Consider the following 18,200-nt stretch of genomic DNA (forward strand, 5'->3'; position numbering starts at 1 on the left):
TAATTCATGTATATTCAGGGCCCACCCGGCCTTGCTGGCAAAAGTGGAAGGGAAGGACCCCCAGGACTCAAGGGTGAAAAGGTTAGCATATTGTATGTATTTAATTATGCATCGTACCAAGATGTGAATTGATTTGGTACTTTTTATCTCTTTCGCAGGGCAATGTTGGTTCTCAAGGTTCTCAAGGACCAACCGGAGCGCCAGGCTCATCAGGCTCCCCGGGACTAATGGTAGAAACAATATTAATAACGTTACATTTTTTAGATTTGAGCGATTTCATTCCACTGTGAGATGTCAGCTGCTTGTATTTGCTATCAAAGGGTCCTCCTGGCATTGAGGGAGTTGATGGAAAAGATGGAAAACCGGGGCTTCGGGTAAGTTATATGTCTGCTTTAGAGACATATGGAGAAATAAAAGATGTGGAAGATGTGGGTTTGCAGCTCTTCGGGGAACATTTTCTTTACTGTTGACATTTGCTGTCTGTTTATTTTCTTGCCAGGGAGAGCTGGGCCCTCCAGGACCAGCCGGCCCACGAGGAATCCCAGTGAGTAGCACCTTCTAATAAGGCCTTCTTGCTGTGTATACACTTAAATATATCTTTTTTTATTTTTTGTTATTGTTGGATCGGAGCCAAAGGCTCAAATTTCATCTGAGTAGTAAAGAATGTTGACTATAGAAACAAATGATGAACTAAAAACATTTTTTTTTTTAACTCTATGCCAATCAAACAATTTAAAAAAAAAAACTCAATTGGATATGCGCTGCACACATTGTCCATTTTCCTGCTTGCTAAAAACAAATGAAGCATGTTAATTTGTTGTGTACTAAATGCAAATAAGGGCGGTCTGATGATTAGCACAATGTTTACAATTAGGGCGGAACGGCACACAATCTAATTCTCGTTAAACTGTAAACTTGTTCAGAGATATGTAGAACTTGCTGGTGTTGTTAGTAATAAACGTGCATGCATATAATCTTTAATATGTAAAAAAAAAAAAAAAAATCAAACTAGCCTCCCCTAAACTTGTTATCGACGTCTCTGACAAACGCGTGCAATGTTTGAGTCCTTGGCTTTTTTAATTTAAATGTTTTCTTTGCAAAACAAGCTAATCTTGTTTGTGGCACAGCCAATGTTTTATCACCAAATATTTCCCAACCTAATGAGATTTCCATCAGCCACAGCTGTAAGGTATTGTGTTTCATTAGCAATTGAAAGCGTGCAAACACAATTGAGATGATCATCATGTGGACCATTATCTGCCAAGCATACATTGTGCATGTTAATAGTTGGATTGTATGACCATTACAAGGATGCTGCTAACATAAGTGCTTCTGGCAATTTGTGACGATCCTCATTTTAACCGTAATATAACTCATTTTACCGTATTTTCCCTGACAGTCACGCATATAAAATCAAGATTATTGTATTCAACCTCTTCCTCTGCATTTGTAGATGTTATACTTGTTGATTTAAAAACGGGTTGTTCAAAAATCAAACATTTACATGCTTGCTTCCGGCAATTTATGGTTATCTTATTATACCGTAGTATAACTCATTTTACCATATTTTCCCTGACAGTCACGCATATAAAATCAAGATTATTGTATTCGACCTCTTCCTCTGCTTTTGTAGATGTTATAATTGTTGAAAAATCAAACATTTACATGCTAGCTTCCGGCAATTTATGGTTATCTTATTATACCATAGTATAACTCATTTTACCGTATTTTTCCTGACAGTCACGCATATAAAATCAAGATTATTGTATTCAACCTCTTCCTCTGCTTTTGTAGATGTTATAATTGTTGATTCAAAAACGGGTTGTTCAAAAATCAAACATTTACATGCTTGCTTCCGGCAATTTATGGTTATCTTATTATACCATAGTATAACTCATTTTACCGTATTTTTCGTGATAGTCACGCATATAAAATAAAGATAATTGTCTTCAGCCTCTTCCTCTGCTTTTGCAGATGTTATAAATGTTGATTTCTAACAGGTTTTTCAAAAATCCACCATTTACATGCTTGCTTCTGGCAATTTATGATTAGCTCATTTTACCGTCGTATAACTCATTTTACAGTATTTTACCGTATCTTATAGCGTCATAATAAAGATTATTGTCTTCAGCCTTTTCCTCTGCATTTGCACGTGCATTTCCAACACATTTTTTTTTTAATGGCCGTTTGGAATATTTGAAGCCATTCATCTTATTATGAAGCATATAGCTTTTACTGTGGTAAGTCATTTAGTCGTATTTTACCAGACAGTCTTCTTAGTTCCTGTGCAATATGATAAAGGTTGTCTTTAGCCACTTCCTCTGCCTTTGTAGATGTTATCTTTGTTGATTGCTTACAGAATTGTTTCTATTGCTCCATAGGGATTCAAAGGGAAATCTGGTCACACTGGATTTCCAGGAGCTAAGGTTGGCCGATAATTTATTACTTTTCCCGTCTTTTTTTCTGACACCGGTAATAATTGAAAAAGATGCCAGAATTATAAAGTAGATTTGATTACTAACATAGTGAAGTAGCAATCTATGTTTTGATTTGTGTCCCTTTTTTTTTTTGTTTTTACTTTGTGGTGAATTTCACTCATATTTAACACTGTTTACTACCCTCTCACACCTCCAGGGAGAAGTTGGACCTTCAGGCCCACCTGGACCACCAGGTAGACCAGGACATGAGGTGAGCGTTTCTTTTTTCTTGAAAGAGAAAATCCTTTATCTATGCAGACAAAGCCCCATAGTAATGACTGTGATCTCAATCTGTGACCTTTCTAGGGTGATACCGGAACACCAGGAGCTCAGGGACGACCAGGACCATCTGGTCACATTGTAGGTTCCTTTCTATTTTGGACTCCTTTATTTGACTCCAAATTTATGCGATGCTGCTATTATATTGTTTGGTTTTTATCCAACAGGGTTCACCAGGTCCAGCCGGACCCCCAGGACCTCCCGGTCCAGCAGGATTGGTGAGGTTCTCACAAACTTGACTTAATTCAATTAACTGCATTTTTGTTGTTGTTTGGGAGAGGGTGAGTTAAAGGACATGTGGCAAAATATAATTGAAACGTTACGGGAATTAGTATTCATTCGGTTTTTATGCAGGGTATAAAGGGAGATAAAGGTCAAAATGGAGAGAGAGGTCTCCCAGGAATGCCTGGAACGCCGGGTCCTCCGGGTCACCCAGGATTAATGGTCAGTACACAACAGCCCACAACGCACTTCCAATCCATGTGAATAAAGTGTACGGGATATTATGGAAGCGTGCGACTGCCAATGTGGAAATGACATTTTTGACTGGCAAATACGTTGGAACGTACTTGCAAATATGTGCTGTATAAGATGTATTTGCAAATATGTTTAAATGTATTTGCAAATACGTTTAAATGTATTTGCAAATTAACAGAATTTTAGGCTAAATTAGATATGTAAAAAAAAAAACTACGTTTTCGTACTTGATTTTCGAACGTATTGGTAGGACAATTGCTAAAGAATAATTTTTTTTTTTTTTACTTGCACATGCACAAGTCGATACCCGATGGCATGATGGGAACAAATACTCAGGTTTTAGAATTTTTCATAGAAGCACATATTTGGAAGTACGTTTCAACGTATTTGCGAGTGCGTACGCTCGAATTTATTTCCAAGTAGCAGGTACTTTGAAATTACACTTGCATATACGTTTGAACGTATTTAAATATGTTCGACCGTACTTGCAACTATGTTTAAATGTATTTGCCCATCAAAAATGTTTACTCCACATTATCAGTTGCACAGTTCCGTAGCATACCATAGCCATATACAAATACAATATACTCAAATGTACTTGCAAATACGCATAAGCGTATTTTCAAATATGTTTAAATGTATTTACAAGCACGTTTGAATGAACATACTTTAAGGGTAAATTAGATATTTAAAAAAACAACTAAGTTTACTCAATGTTGTAATGTCAATAACTTGTGGCATTATGGGAAAAAATGCTACGGTTTTAGAATTTAGCATACAAGCATGTTCAAACGTATTTGGAAGTACGTTTAAACGTATTTGCAAGTAGCTTTGAATGTACTTGGAAATACACGTGCCTATACAGTATGTTCAAATGTACGCGCATATACATTTAAGCGTATTTAATTATTTCCGACCGTACTTGCACATACGTTTAAATGGTCACAAATGTTAACTCAGTTCCACAATTCCGTACCAATTTAACATTTTTACCCTCTTTGTCTGTTGCTCTTTAGGGAGAGCCAGGAAGTGACGGTTCTGCTGGTAAAGATGTGAGTAACGGCCGGTGTTGAAGTTCTTACGTTCAGTTCCTCTGTGGCTTTTACATTTTTTTTTTTCCTCTTCAGGGGTCGGCAGGCCTTCCTGGGGAGAACGGGAAGCCGGGTCAAAAGGTAAGCGCCGTCTCAGCAAGTCCTCCTCAAAAAGCAAGATGATGCTCCTTTTTTTTTTTACTACTTTTGAGTCCTACCGAAGCTCAAGCTAATGTTTTTGCACTGCTGAACATGCGTTCTCTCAGTATTTCTGCCCATTCTGCACCCATGCCGTGTATGCCGGCACTTTAACTCTCATATCCTTCCACCAAAATCATCTTCACTCCTGACCTCGGTTTACCCTTCCTCGCACTGGCAGTCGGCCACCTACGTCCACCAATCTCGTATTAGACACGGGATTCCAGTCTGTGTGTACAGTGATATAGCTATTCTCTGCCTCTGGGATAATGCTATTAAGCATGAGAGGAGATGCTAGATGAGGCTATTTGTCACGCTGACAGGACGCCATTGTCAGGGTTTTAGCTGCACAGAAGAGAAAGACAAGAACGGACTCCTCAATTCTTCTCCACACACTCTATTTCAAGAGACGCTTTTCTTCCCGTGACACGTAAACATTGGTTGTCCATTATGGGCGGCTTTGTCCTCGATAAATCACTATCGCTAATGTGGCATGTGTGTTTTTCAGTGTTTTTATGCAATCAGAGAAAATTGATATAGCCGTCGCCAAATGCTCGGCTTTTGTTTCAAATGACATCCAAACAGTTTTTGGAGCTCTTCATACAAATATGGAAGTGGAGAACATTTAGAGGGACACGTTTACAGTAATGGCTGTCTAATCCATCTCTGTAAGGGTGAGCCTGGGGCAGCAGGCGAAAGAGGCCATCCAGGGGAGAGAGGCAGACCGGGGCCCCCTGGTGGAGGCTTGGGATATCACTCCAAGGATGCTCAGCCAATGATTGGCCCAGCAGGTCCCAGAGGGGAGAGGGGAAACACTGGCTCAGATGGCCCCGCTGGGCTACCTGGAACTCCAGGATCACCAGGACATGATGTGAGTTCAAATGACATCACACCTCACATTATTCAAATCATTTTAATTTGTTTGAGCTTTTTGATCAGTGCTCTCCATTATTCCGCAGGCTGTTGTCAATTATGATGAAATCAAGAACTTCATCCGCCAGCAGGTCATCAAGATTTTTGATGGTGAGGAAAGACAAACACTGATACACCGGACTTGGGAGTTTATCGAAATCTGAGCTGTTGCTAGGATGTTTTTTTGCTTTGACTTAGGGGCAAATATTATACACGCAAGCAATAGGTCAGCAGACTCAACTCGATGAGAAACGATGCTGATTTCCCATACCGATGTGTTTTTAAAATCATATTTTTTTGAAAATGTTGTTCTTGCACTATACAATCTTTTAGTATTTTTTGTTAGTTTCTTTTTTTTCTGTTTTGAACTCTCTTTAACTGCTTTTAAATGTACTTTTGATTGCAGATTGAAATGCGCTATAAATCCATTATTTTTTTTATCTGCCTAAACAATATGAACAATTTTCATTTCTCGATTTAGGATAGCAAAAATTTTGATTATTATTTTTTTTACAGTAGCCTATACATGGTGTATTTTGCCTTTGCTCGTTTAATGCTAACACACAATGCAAAAACTACATAGACTACATAGACTGCTAATGGATAGCAATGATAGTCGCGGATTATAACCCTTTAAACAATGGGTATTTAATCACATGTAGATTGACAATAAAACAATATTCACATATATTCTTTTACTGCAGACTTAGTAGTTCTGAAAGTCTTCTTCATGTGTGTGTTTATGTCTGTATTATACTTCCCCTTGGTGGCTAAGGCACGTAACCAGAAAGAGCACAATGTGGGTCGGAACGCATTAATGTCACTTTAATTCATTTTAATGGGGAAAGGTGATTTGCGCTATAAATGTTTTGAGTTTCAACTATGGTCATGGAACAAATTAAATTCATAAATCACCAAGTAAGCAAGTACGTTTTTAGATGCGCGTCAACTTTTCTTGAACTCACCTCCCCCTTTTGGCGATGATGTTCATGTGAAATCATTGGATGCATCTCATCTCCCCAGAGAGAATGGCCTACTACATGTCGCGTATGCAGACGCCTGTAGAAATGGTGTCATCTCCTGGTCGGCCCGGGCCACCAGGGAAAGACGGCATTCCCGGTAATCCCGGAGTGCCCGGCGCGCCCGGCATCCCGGGGCAGATCGGTCGAATTGGGCGGCCTGGATCCCAAGGCCCAGCTGGTGAGAAGGGCAACCGACCAACTCAATTAAATGTGGTTGGTTGTTTGAAAGTTTCATGTGGTTAAAATAAATTGTTCTTTTTTTAGGACCAAGGGGACCCGTGGGTGCAAAGGGAGATAAGGGTGTAGGTGAAATGGGAGACACGGGAGCACCAGGAGCACCAGGTAATGTATAGGACTGATCCTGATCATGGAGAAATTCTTCCATTTTGTTGTTGGTGCTCAAATCTGTTCTTCACAGTACTGAAAACAGCACCTGACACTTAAGTATGTTAATGCTGTAAATGTTTTAAAACTTTTAAATGTCACTGATTAGAAATTGCCAGCGTGATTATGGGAGTCATCACTCTGCAAACAGTTTTAATTACCATCGTAACAAAGTCAGAAATCAACATCTGGGCTACTTCACAACTTCACGGAAGATTTGCTCCACTTTCAAGTAGCCATCTGTAACCACATATTTGTCTTGTCTTATCAATTTCCAGCCCATCATTTTGTTTCAAACATACATTCATATTGGGCTTTATTTACTTTATTTGTCAAATCTATATCATCGCCTTTAACCTTTTAGGTATCCCAGGTTCCCCGGGCTATGGTAAAATGGGACCCCCGGGTTCCGTTGGCCAACAAGGAGTCCCTGGGATCCCAGGTCCGCCCGGATCGGCTGGCTCCAAGGGAAACGACGGCCGGTGTAACCCTTCAGACTGCATGAGCCGTCAAGTAGAATATAGCCCTAAGGGCCCGTCCGTCAAGGGCCCCTGGTAAATGAGCGGCGGGCACGGAAGAGAGAGAGGTAGGGCTATTCGAGAGGACAGAAAACTTGGCCAAGACATAAGCAGTGAATTTTTATTGTGTCATTCTTTCTCTCTAAATTCCACTTTCTTCCCATGTTTTGCCTTCTCTTCGCCGTGTTTCACTCCTAAAAACAAACCACGCGGAGGTGAGCACAACAAAAAAAAAAATCCAGTTTTTTATTTTTCAATTTTTTTTTATCAAGCTTAGAAAGCAGCAACATGTACTGTAGCACTTGCTTGCACCTCTTATATCACCCCCCCCCCCCCTCACCACTTTTTTTTTCTCAAAATAACATTGCCTCCCAAACCTTTACAATGGCTTCAGAGCGTCGTAGTTGAATTGGGTTTGTAAGAGACTGGATGCATAGGTAGACACCCTTTTTGAGGACTTTACTGTTTTGTAAATATTTATATTTATATATAAGCAGCTTTTTATACATTTTGAAACATTTGATGAGATACATATTTCCATAGCCATGAAAATACTGGATACCAAAACAAGCTATTTCAAGTGAAGAATTGAATTCACGATTCAGGTTTTTAACATTCAAGCAACATTTCTGTCTGGAATATTTGCAGCCATTCATCTTAAAATGAAGCAAATCGTTTCAAAGTGCCATTTTTACTGCTTGGGGGCATTATTAGGCTTTAATTTGACATTTGTTAGCCAAACTGAAAAAATGAACTGTGGTCAAACGAAATTAAACTGTGTTTTAAAATGGCCGTACAATGTCACTCTATGCATTCTTGCTGTGTATATGTTGTTTTAAAGACATTCAAACTCATGTTTCTTCTTTATGTTGTTTTTATAAATCATTTGAGACAAAAAGAAATCCAAAGCAAGGGTTGTTGTTTTTCATTGCAGTGTATTTGTGCAATTGACGTCCCAAGTGTATCAATTACAGTATATGCATTATGTATGTGCACTCGAATTGAAATTTGCCAAACAAGAGTTGACAAATTGACGGAATTGATATAAAAGATTATAGGGGAACAAGATTTTCACATAATAATAAAGAACATTGGATTTTATAAAAGGTTCCTTTTTATTGTTTTGGATTTACTTGAACAGCCAGGGGGGGGGAGAAAACAGTTGATTATATTAACAATAAATAACTTGTGTTAATGAAAATCAATCATTCATTGAACTGCTGACACCCTGCGGAATGTTGACAGTGGTACAGGACGCACATCGGAACATTCCGGAAACGAGAATTATTTCTGAAATGTTCTTCGGGATTCTTTGTTGGCGCATATCGTAACCCGTTCCTTTTTTTTCGCTACATAATAATCAACACACATTTACAAAGATTTACAGCACTGCATTGTGGGAGATGGGAGTGCCCGTTGGGATATTGCCGTTGCCAGGCAACAAGAGGAAGAGATAAAGTAGTCGTTAGTTTCTAAAATGAGACTTGGGCAGAAAGCGGGTAATGGCGAAAGGATAGATGGGTGGGGGGGTGGGGGGGGCACTGATGGTGGGTGAATGAGGGATTTCACTCAAGCTTACAATTGGCAATAATACATGTTGCAAAGATATTGTACTGAGAGTACATTTCATAATTATTTATTAGTCCTTTGTACAGTTTTTTTTTTTTTAAAGTCATTTGCAGTGATGTCGCATGAGAGGCAAGGACGTTTTAGCTAGCGAATCACAAAAATGTTAAAACAAATGGCGCCAATGTAATTTCTACTGTGCTGTCAGGTCCTCTCGGCTCCTTGTTGCACATGATCCGAAAATACTGGCGAAAAAGGATGTGGGTGGCTGTGACCTGCTGTTGTCTTTGTGATGAAAGGGATAAAGAAGAGAGAACATCCCATCAGGTTGTCTGTCTCCAAAAAAAAAAAAAAAAAGGGAGAGGAAGGGGGTTGTAATGTACATCCAGTCGATGTACTCGCCCTCCCCCATCTACCCCTTGCTCATGATGTTCAAGTGAGAAGAGTGGTCTCTGTCCTTCTCTCCCTCCCCCCCCATTGTCATGAACCGGTGAACGGAGACGACGACTCTAAATGTTGGGTCCTTTGATGGTTCCCGCCTCCTGTAGTCTCGGAGAGGTGTACGCCGACGCGGCCAGACACATGGCGGCCTCGCAGAAGCCTGGGAGGCCTGGCGGACCCGCCTTACCGGGACGACCGGCCTCACCGGCTGCTCCGTGAGGGCCGCCCTCGCCGGGCCGGCCGTCTCGAGCGACACCGTCAACACCAGGAGGACCTGTGAGGGCGAACAATCAGATTGTCAATGGGCACTTCGGGTACCAGCATAACTACTGCTATTAACTCTTTGACTGCCAGACGTTTTCAGAAAAGGGATGCCGTGGGTGCCAGCCGATTTTAAGCATTTTGACTGATCTTTCAAGGTCCATAGAAAATGATGTGTTTGGACTATGGAAACACACATACTACCAAAAAAAGATTGGACTCTCATCTTTCATCAGAAAAAAAAAGTTTGTTTCTACCTTATTCCGTTTTTCAGTAATCCACAATAGAAAATGGTTATTTTCACCTCTGTTTTGAAACAAACGTCTTTTAACGTCTTTGGCACTCCTCCATAGGATTTTACTAAACGTTATTTAACGTTTTTGGCAGTCAAAGAGTTAAAAAAATAAAAAAAAAATTTTTTAAGGGTGATTATACACGGGTGCGCTTTATACACCGCATTTTACAGTTATGGGGTATTTTCCTGAACCTCCATTTAGAGTTTTGATTACACGGGGACCGTATACATTGTGTGCGACGGTCCTGAGTGTGTTCTCCGCAGTTTAAATTAGATTTCTGCTGTTGGAATCCTATTACATTATCACTCAAGAGCATCTGTTCAATGACTGAAGTTAATGATGCTTTTAAAATGCCTTTAAGTAGGCTTCTCTGTGGCGAGAGCCCCCCCCCCCCCCAACCCCCTCCCTCCCCCAAGAAAAAAAAAAGATCAGTTTAACAGTTTTATATTCACAGTTAAGCCTAAACCATCTCAGGTGACCCCCCAACTCGCTTGCCTTGAATTCCTGGGGGTCCTGGTGGTCCTTGATGGGGTTTGCCAGGATCTCCTCTGTCACCCTTAGCGCCTCTCTTTCCTGACAACAACAAGAAAAAAAAAAATAGACTTAGATGTCCACTGGGAAATAATGTAATGAAATCAGCAGCTTTTGTTATCTTTTCTACCTTTAAGGCCTGTATTTCCAATCTGTCCGTGAGCGCCAATCATGCCAGGGATGCCCCTAGAACCCGGTATGCCATGTGTTCCCCGGGGACCAGCTGCTCCTGGAGGTCCAGGAGGGCCCGGGGGTCCCATGACCCCGGCTCCGCCAAGCACAGCCCTCTTGGCACTCACAGCCACTGCTGCTAGCCTCTCTTTGAGTTCCACCAAAAAAAAAAACAATTGTTGAATTTTTTTAACTGGAAAACATTTTGGTCTCATCTCTGGATGCCCACCTTGCAACATCTTCAGCACGACTTCGATGATATGCTGGTCAGACGTATCACGTCCCTGAGGGGAAGAAGACACAAATGTGTGCCGTTTTTTCCTAGCATGCGTCACAGTTGAATTGAAGTTGACTCACTGGCGAACCCTGAATGCCCGTCATGCCAGGCACACCTCGGACTCCATTCAGTCCTCTGGGCCCGGGCAGCCCAGCGGGTCCCTGGTCACCTGGTTTACCGGGGTCTCCAGTTGGGCCGTTGTGTCCGGGGTCCCCCCTCACTCCTTGCTGCATGAAGACCGAAGTTTAGTGAGTGAAGCAAAAAAAAAGTACGGTAAGTGCGAAAATATTTATCACCCAAAACTCACCTGTCCTTTGGGCCCAGGTTCTCCAGACAAACCCTGTCATATAAAAAGGAAGGTTCTATTGTTTTATAGCAATAAAACACAATATTTTTTGGGGACTTGCAAAATCAGTCAAAATCCAGTAAAACAGCCAGGAGCGAAGGGTTAAGTAAGTCGATGGCCAAATAAAATATTCCCATTTATTAATCCAGATTAATTTGAAATTACATAGCGCACACTTTTTGCATCAAATCCTAACAGCCACTTTTCAGAATGTCATTTAAGTGTTGAGTGCGCCCTCCAGTAGACAAAATTAACAAGTTAATTTTAGTAAAAAAATTGCAGTTTGTGTTCTGTCCTCACGGGCCAGCTTGGACTCCTTGACAACCCGGGTTCTGGACCGCGGGCATTAACTCTTTGACTGCCAAAAATGTTAAATAGCGTTTAGTAAAATCATATGGAGGAGTGCCAAAGACGTTAAAAGACGTTTTTTTCAAAACAGAGGTGAAACTAACCATTTTCTATTGTTGATTACTGAAAAACTGAATAAGGTAGATACAAACTTTTTTTTTCTGATGAAAGATGAGAGTCCAATCTTTCATTTGGTAGTATGTGTGTTTCCATAGTCCAAACACATAATTTTCTGTGGACCTTGAAAGATCAGTCAAAATGCTTAAATCGGCTGGCACCCACAGCATCCCTTTTCTGAAAACGTCTGGCAGTCAAAGAGTTATTTTGACACCTCTTTGCGAATCGAAGTGAATACTGTAGTACAAGTGAACATCTACAATAGTTTTATTCTCACAAACTTTTGGTAGAGTTGTAGCAATTTCTGTTATTTTCTTCTCTTGGCTACCTTCAGACATGTGTGACCTTTTTATCAACCTGCTACAAGTGTTGTTACTTCTGAATGCTTATCCCCCCACAGCATATAACATTGTTCAACTGAGTTCTAATTGTTTTCATACCTTTTCACCTTTCTCGCCAGCCAACCCCTCAACACCCGGGTCACCCTAAAATCAAAATAGAGGGATGTTAAATATCTATACATGCTGCTTATTTCCTAAGATCTAAATGAGCAAAACTGCTACTCACAATGTCTCCTTTTGGCCCACCTTTTCCTTGGAACCCCTGAAATACACGACGTTTATAGAGATTTTAATAGGTCTTCTTAAATGTAAGTATTGATTGAAGCAAGCATCACCGCGCGTACAGTAAGACAAGGTAAGAAGATGTGACCTGATCGTTAAGACAAGGACAATGAGGATGTTGAGGTGATTAATGGCGCTGCCTCATATGCTCTGATTTCCTCTGGATTTATGACTTGACTCGTGGATAAACACTGCCCCCTAAAGGACATGACTGGATCTGCGTGATGCAGATATTTCACAGCATACCTTGTCTCCTTTGGTTCCGCTCAATCCCTGAGCACCTGGAATACCCATCGGCCCCCTCTCTCCTTTGCTTCCCTGTCAATCCGATATAATAAGTTACTTTGCAACTACAAAACATGTCATGCAAAGTAAACATGCAACTTACAGACTTTCCAACGATTCCTTGAGGGCCGACTGCACCACGCTGGCCTCGGTCTCCCTACAATTGCAGATAAGGTGAGTATCTTGACTGGCGTCTGACTTTTCAATATAATAAAGTTGGGTATGTACCTTGGGACCAGGAACTCCCGCCATACCGGCCTCACCGGGAACACCAGGCTCACCCTAGCAACAAGTCATTTGAAGTCACGTAAGACCACCAGTGTAATTCATTCAAATGTGTTTTGTGCTGTATTTGTGTGGTACCAGAGGTCCAGAGGTACCAGGCATGCCAGATTGACCCCGATGCCCAGGCTCGCCCTAACAAGAGACAGACAATGAGATAGATTGAACGTACGTGCATTTAAAATTGGAATCACTGATTTAATTTTTTAAAAAAAAGAAAAGAAAAAAGATGCTTACTTTAACTCCAGGGCCACCTTTGGAACCTGGACTACCAGGCAATCCCTATAGACAGAAATGAGAAAATGATATCCATTAAATCTTAACCAAAAGTTACAGTTCTGTATTGTCTTTCATTATGTGACTCTGAATGGAGTTTTTTTCCAGGTCCATACTGTGCTGCTCCCCTTTAAAGAGTACAGTTTAGGCCTATTTTTTTGTTTTTTTCACCTCCATCAAGGCGCTAATTGGCGAACGAGACGAGATGCTTCCCGTTCTGTCTACTTCTGTCAGTCACTTTTCTCGGACAGGTTGTGATTTAAGACAAATTCTTTGTGTGTTTTTACTAGGGGTGTCAGACGATTAAAATGTTTAATCGGAATTAATCGCATGACTTCAATAGTTAACTTGCGATTAATCACAAATTTTAAATGTACAATAAAATGTTTTCATAGTCAACATGAAAGTGGACAAGAATGTTAAACTAATAAAAAATATGGCTGCATCTTTTAGAGATTGACAGCAATTTCATAATAATTCATAAAATTGAATTAAAACTAAAAAATATGTACTGTATCGTAAAAAATAATGTGATATTGATTTGTGTTGTCATTTTTCTGATTCACATTTCAAAGGTGACAGCTCAGTGCATTTTCTTTACATATTCAGAGCTATCTAGTCTTTAACGTGAAGTAACTTTTGAAATTATACACATTTTTAAAAATTGTAAAATAGTATCCACAATATATATGCATTATTATTAATTTTATTACTGCTAAATTTTGCAGTGGACGTGTCTGCTGCGTTGTTGCGCCTGGAATTCCTCCAGTACAGGCTTTCCAAGTAATTGCACGTTAAAAAAAAATTGTGGTGTTAAAGGAACTTTAACTAAAAATTAACACACAAATTTTGACACCCCTCGTTTTTACATACCTGGCTAACAAAATCTCACTCTTTACATACTTTTATTTGCCATCAACCTTCAAACAGGTTCCCCACAGTGTTTCTGCTGAACATTCCCCGTTCATCTTATTATCATGATATGCATCACGGCATTACATTACGGTGTTTGCGGCAGTGTCACTGCAATGACCACACAGCAAAGCTTGCATCTCATGCTCCATTACCCCCCGAGTCAGAACGGTGCACGCGCACAAACGTGAATAGCTACTGTTTTATTGTGATAAATCGCCATGTTACGGGAGGGAGAAGGGTGACTCGAGGTAGTTTGGATTCTAGAACAACTTAGGTCATAGGGTCACTGTTACCCTGGAGGAGAGTCCAGAAAACAAAATAGCAAAAAAAAATACCAGCTGCCTCCTGCTGGTACCCGCTGCTTGTGCTCTGCCCTTGTTGATTTGGGGAGGAAACATTGCCACGATTGCCTACGTGTCCTGCATGTCAATGGGCATTTGCAGACAATCTTGTTTGCATGTGCCTTTCATGACTTGGCTGTCATGAATCACTCACCGCTGTTCCCTGAGACCCAGGGGGACCTGGCATCCCTGCCTGGCCGGGCCCACCCTGTGGAAAGACGAAAATGAGAACAGAAAAATCTCCCCCTGCACCAGGAAGCTTCCTCTCATGATAACAGCAGGTCGGCCCCTTACTTTGATTCCAGGAATGCCGGGCGTGCCATCTTTTCCATCAATGCCGGGCAGGCCCTTAAAAATGCAGGCGCATGAGCCGGTGGACTTCAATTGGCACCGTCTGACATTATTCAAACTGAGAAAAAAACAAAACTCACATTGTCTCCTTTTTTGCCAACCGCGCCCTGTGGGCCCTGGATGCCATGGCTGCCCTGCGGGAAAAGACCAAATGAATGTTAATATATTCAAATCACACATCAGGATCAGATTTTGTAAGCAAAATATTCACTGGAAAAACACTGGAGAAGTCACTTACTTTATCTCCCTTGTCCCCTGCCTCTCCCGGTGCACCCCGAGGCCCCTCCTCACCCTGAAAGTGTAACGGATTACCTCAAATGAGTGCATGTTCTTTTTCTATGTTTTTATGTGTGGGTTCTTACCGGAGGTCCTGGAATCCCTACAGGTCCGTTGATGCCCTTGTAACCACGAGGTCCCTGAGGAAAAGCGCAAAAAGCGCTGTTAACCACTTGAGATCATGGTCGCCTACTCTTCATTGTGATGAAGGGGCAATTAGCGCTTAGCTCAATCTACTAATGGGAGCTACAAAAGAAAGCGAGGGGCCATTTTGGCTTTGGCGCTAACTTGGCTAGCACGGCTAATGTTAACTGTAAGACAGATTGCTACAGGGGATCATTAACTACATATGGAGACACTGCGGACCCAGATAACCCCGACTCATTAGAGGAGGCGTGAGATGTGCAGTGGCATCATTTCCATATGTCCTCATTGCTGGTAATGGATGATGTTTGTATAGCGGGGGCAGGTCCTACTGTGCCTACTTGGAGCTCATCTAAAAATGAGAACAGCCTTGCCTTGAAAGATAAAGTGGACAATAAAGTTATGTGAATATGAGGGAAGAAGTTGTATTTCTCACCGCCTCTCCTTTGGGACCCATCATTCCTGGATAACCTCTCACGCCCATTGGACCCTTTAAAAAAAAGTAATAGAGAAGTTGGCCCACGACTGGGAACAAAGGCAGCTACTTAAACTAATCACTTCAGTCCCCATAATTGAGTACCCTAACACAATATATTGTTGTCATACCGAAGGTCCCGGGATGCCTTGCTCTCCAGAGATACCCACTTCTCCTTTGATTCCCTGGAGGACGAGAGATTGAATTTTTTCTTCACTGCTCATAGAAAATCAAGCCAGTTGTAAAAAAAAACAAAAACAAAGAAAATACTCTTTGTTTGTGTAATTTAAAGAGTAAAACATCAAACTGTGGATTACTAAATTTGAGTTCGCTCAAATTCAAAGCTATGCTAACTTGAGCTAGCTCAAACTTCAGTAGCTATGCTAACTTGAGCTAGCTCAAACTTCAGTAGCTAGGCTGCTGCTACTACTACTTCCCCATTATCCAAATAATAGAGGCAGAGCAATACTTTTAAAACATTTTGTTAATGTAATTTAAACTGCATGACTTTTAATTGTGTATTTTTAGCAAGTCAAGTTATTTTTGTCATATAAATGGAGTCTACCCTACAGTGCTGCATTGACAACACCTGACAACCATCTTTTTTTGAAGACAGAGCAGAATCACAGTATGTTCCCGAGTCAGACTAATCCGCAAGATTGGCCACGGTCCCTTCATTAACAATTTCAGCATTTAATTTTCACCAGCAGACTTCCTGTGAGGCAAACCCAGAGGCTAATTTCTGAGATCTACACATTGCTCCTCCGATTTCACAGTATGCTCATTAGATCTGCTTAATACAACGAAGTGAGTTCAGCACATGAACCCTGATTAGCTCATCCTCCCATTCGAGTACGTGGCTCCTTGCCGTCCTTTTTATGCCGCTAACCCTTACGCCGACTGCACCGCCAGGACGGACTACCGCAGCTAGATTAGCGCCACTCATGTGCCTCGCGGGGCTTCATTAGAACTAATCTTTGCCTCTGCCGGTTTCTGAACGTGAGGCTGTGTAATATGAAATTGAGACGGTGTAGCGTACCTGTTTTCCAATACTGCCGGGTTCTCCAAGAGCACCGGGTCGTCCTTTGTGGCCCTAAAGAGCAACCGCAAAAATCTTCAAATCAGATCAGTCAGTATAATGCCATGAAGATCCAATCAAGGATGTCAATATGAGCCAAGTGGTGCGGTGACCAATCGTATCGACAGGACTTAAATGTTGCTCTAGGATGTTTGGACCTTGGCAGAGTTCTTTACATTTGTGTCCTTGCTCACGGAAGACCTGAAACAGCAAACCATAACACTCACTTTGACTCCCTGAAGTCCCACCGGGCCCTTCGGTCCTGCTGGACAGTTAAGAGGACACTGTTGTAGAGAGAGGGGGGACATTTGTAAATTATACCGAGTAAAGACATCATTGACAATTTATTTTGAGCTTCCGGGTTGTACCTGGAAGTCGGCGCTTCCTTCTTCCCCACCGATGAACTTGCCGGGCGGGCCCTAGAAAGATAACAAGCAGAGGACTGTGGACTATGCGAGTCAACTGGTTCGTTTGGCAACAGCTTCTCACGCTAGCTGAGGACTCTCACCATCAACTGGTTCCTCCGTCTTTCCTTTACTCTGTTTATAGATTTCATTAGGAGGTCAAATAACTCTGCAGAGGCTTATGTATTTCTGCTACAGTCAGAGGAGACAGCCCACAGATCTAATATAGGGTGGGTGTTGGGGGGGGGGGGTATTTACCCTAAGACGGCGCTAAAGCTAAACAAATACACTCCCCTGAGCCGGAAACATCACTCTCATTGAAGACATCCCCCCCGCCGGATGCATGCGGGAGAGTGCATCTATCCCTGAAAATATACTTGAAAGTCTCCTACTTTGCGTGCTTTCTCTATAGGGACCCGTGCAAGATTCATGGCGCTCTTCTGCCTGTGCGGTGCATTTTAACACAGCCACCGCAGTTAATTTTGCTAAACACAGCATAACTTGAATTTGAAAGAGATTTCAGTCTGGTAGATCATTCACAAACAGTTTGGACATCGAATCGGATTCTATTCCATTCATTCATTTCATCAAAACAAGGACTTAAGTCTTACTGGCTTGCCTGGTGGCCCATGATGTCCTGGAGGACCAGGTGGTCCCATCAAACCCTATAAACAAAGAGGTGGAGAAAGAAAAAAAAAAAAAAACACAATCCCAAAGATGATTCTGATGTTTGTTTACTTAAAATAAAACTGAAGATGTTTTGTACTCATCACAATTGTTTACCTTTGGTCCGATTGGTCCAATTGCACCAGGAAGCCCAATTGGCCCCGGAGCTCCCTGAATAATTGACAAAATAAAATCGATACTGTCCACCAAAAAACAAACATATGTCCCAAAAGCAAATATATTCGACAATAAACTTACTGCAAGTCCTGGGAGGCCAGGTCCCTGCATGAAGAGGAACAAATATCACAAAATTTCTGTTATTGTCATTTGATCGTATCTTTATATACTAAAATAACTTCCATTGAAGAAAGGCCGCTTGTAATGTATTAAAATCGGCGATGCTTGTGCGGTGTCAGCATGAAGACGACACGC

The 18,200-nt window shown here is 41.4% G+C and overlaps 2 protein-coding genes across 3 annotated transcripts in view; one reads left to right on the top strand and one right to left on the bottom strand.

Moving 5' to 3' along the window:
• col16a1 (collagen, type XVI, alpha 1) overlaps positions 1 to 8,200 on the top strand; it is a 53,111-nt gene extending 44,911 nt beyond the window's left edge. For both annotated transcript variants that reach the window (XM_077549514.1, XM_077549515.1), the window contains 16 exons: positions 19 to 81; positions 159 to 230; positions 321 to 374; positions 500 to 544; positions 2,382 to 2,426; positions 2,635 to 2,688; positions 2,784 to 2,837; positions 2,924 to 2,974; positions 3,111 to 3,200; positions 4,250 to 4,285; positions 4,361 to 4,405; positions 5,136 to 5,333; positions 5,422 to 5,485; positions 6,398 to 6,574; positions 6,661 to 6,738; positions 7,145 to 8,200. In XM_077549514.1, the coding sequence (XP_077405640.1) occupies positions 19 to 81; positions 159 to 230; positions 321 to 374; positions 500 to 544; positions 2,382 to 2,426; positions 2,635 to 2,688; positions 2,784 to 2,837; positions 2,924 to 2,974; positions 3,111 to 3,200; positions 4,250 to 4,285; positions 4,361 to 4,405; positions 5,136 to 5,333; positions 5,422 to 5,485; positions 6,398 to 6,574; positions 6,661 to 6,738; positions 7,145 to 7,338 (1,320 nt within the window). In that variant the 3' untranslated portion in view covers positions 7,339 to 8,200. The remainder of the gene's footprint in view (positions 1 to 18; positions 82 to 158; positions 231 to 320; positions 375 to 499; positions 545 to 2,381; positions 2,427 to 2,634; positions 2,689 to 2,783; positions 2,838 to 2,923; positions 2,975 to 3,110; positions 3,201 to 4,249; positions 4,286 to 4,360; positions 4,406 to 5,135; positions 5,334 to 5,421; positions 5,486 to 6,397; positions 6,575 to 6,660; positions 6,739 to 7,144) is intronic.
• A 194-nt stretch (positions 8,201 to 8,394) lies between these two features.
• col9a2 (procollagen, type IX, alpha 2) overlaps positions 8,395 to 18,200 on the bottom strand; it is a 117,136-nt gene continuing 107,330 nt past the window's right edge. The window contains exons 8-33 of the mRNA XM_077549516.1: positions 18,027 to 18,050; positions 17,886 to 17,939; positions 17,714 to 17,767; positions 17,067 to 17,117; positions 16,926 to 16,982; positions 16,660 to 16,713; positions 15,752 to 15,805; positions 15,582 to 15,635; positions 15,088 to 15,141; positions 14,964 to 15,017; positions 14,806 to 14,859; positions 14,669 to 14,722; positions 14,529 to 14,582; positions 13,080 to 13,124; positions 12,924 to 12,977; positions 12,789 to 12,842; positions 12,664 to 12,717; positions 12,522 to 12,593; positions 12,220 to 12,255; positions 12,093 to 12,137; positions 11,149 to 11,181; positions 10,922 to 11,068; positions 10,794 to 10,848; positions 10,524 to 10,712; positions 10,358 to 10,435; positions 8,395 to 9,579 (exon numbers count right to left, since the gene is read on the bottom strand). Coding sequence (XP_077405642.1) covers positions 9,374 to 9,579; positions 10,358 to 10,435; positions 10,524 to 10,712; positions 10,794 to 10,848; positions 10,922 to 11,068; positions 11,149 to 11,181; positions 12,093 to 12,137; positions 12,220 to 12,255; positions 12,522 to 12,593; positions 12,664 to 12,717; positions 12,789 to 12,842; positions 12,924 to 12,977; positions 13,080 to 13,124; positions 14,529 to 14,582; positions 14,669 to 14,722; positions 14,806 to 14,859; positions 14,964 to 15,017; positions 15,088 to 15,141; positions 15,582 to 15,635; positions 15,752 to 15,805; positions 16,660 to 16,713; positions 16,926 to 16,982; positions 17,067 to 17,117; positions 17,714 to 17,767; positions 17,886 to 17,939; positions 18,027 to 18,050 — 1,740 coding nt within the window. The 3' untranslated portion in view covers positions 8,395 to 9,373. The remainder of the gene's footprint in view (positions 9,580 to 10,357; positions 10,436 to 10,523; positions 10,713 to 10,793; positions 10,849 to 10,921; positions 11,069 to 11,148; positions 11,182 to 12,092; positions 12,138 to 12,219; positions 12,256 to 12,521; positions 12,594 to 12,663; positions 12,718 to 12,788; positions 12,843 to 12,923; positions 12,978 to 13,079; positions 13,125 to 14,528; positions 14,583 to 14,668; positions 14,723 to 14,805; positions 14,860 to 14,963; positions 15,018 to 15,087; positions 15,142 to 15,581; positions 15,636 to 15,751; positions 15,806 to 16,659; positions 16,714 to 16,925; positions 16,983 to 17,066; positions 17,118 to 17,713; positions 17,768 to 17,885; positions 17,940 to 18,026; positions 18,051 to 18,200) is intronic.

Source organism: Vanacampus margaritifer, chromosome 17 (assembly GCF_051991255.1).
Source record: "Vanacampus margaritifer isolate UIUO_Vmar chromosome 17, RoL_Vmar_1.0, whole genome shotgun sequence".
Lineage (NCBI taxonomy): Eukaryota > Metazoa > Chordata > Actinopteri > Syngnathiformes > Syngnathidae > Vanacampus > Vanacampus margaritifer.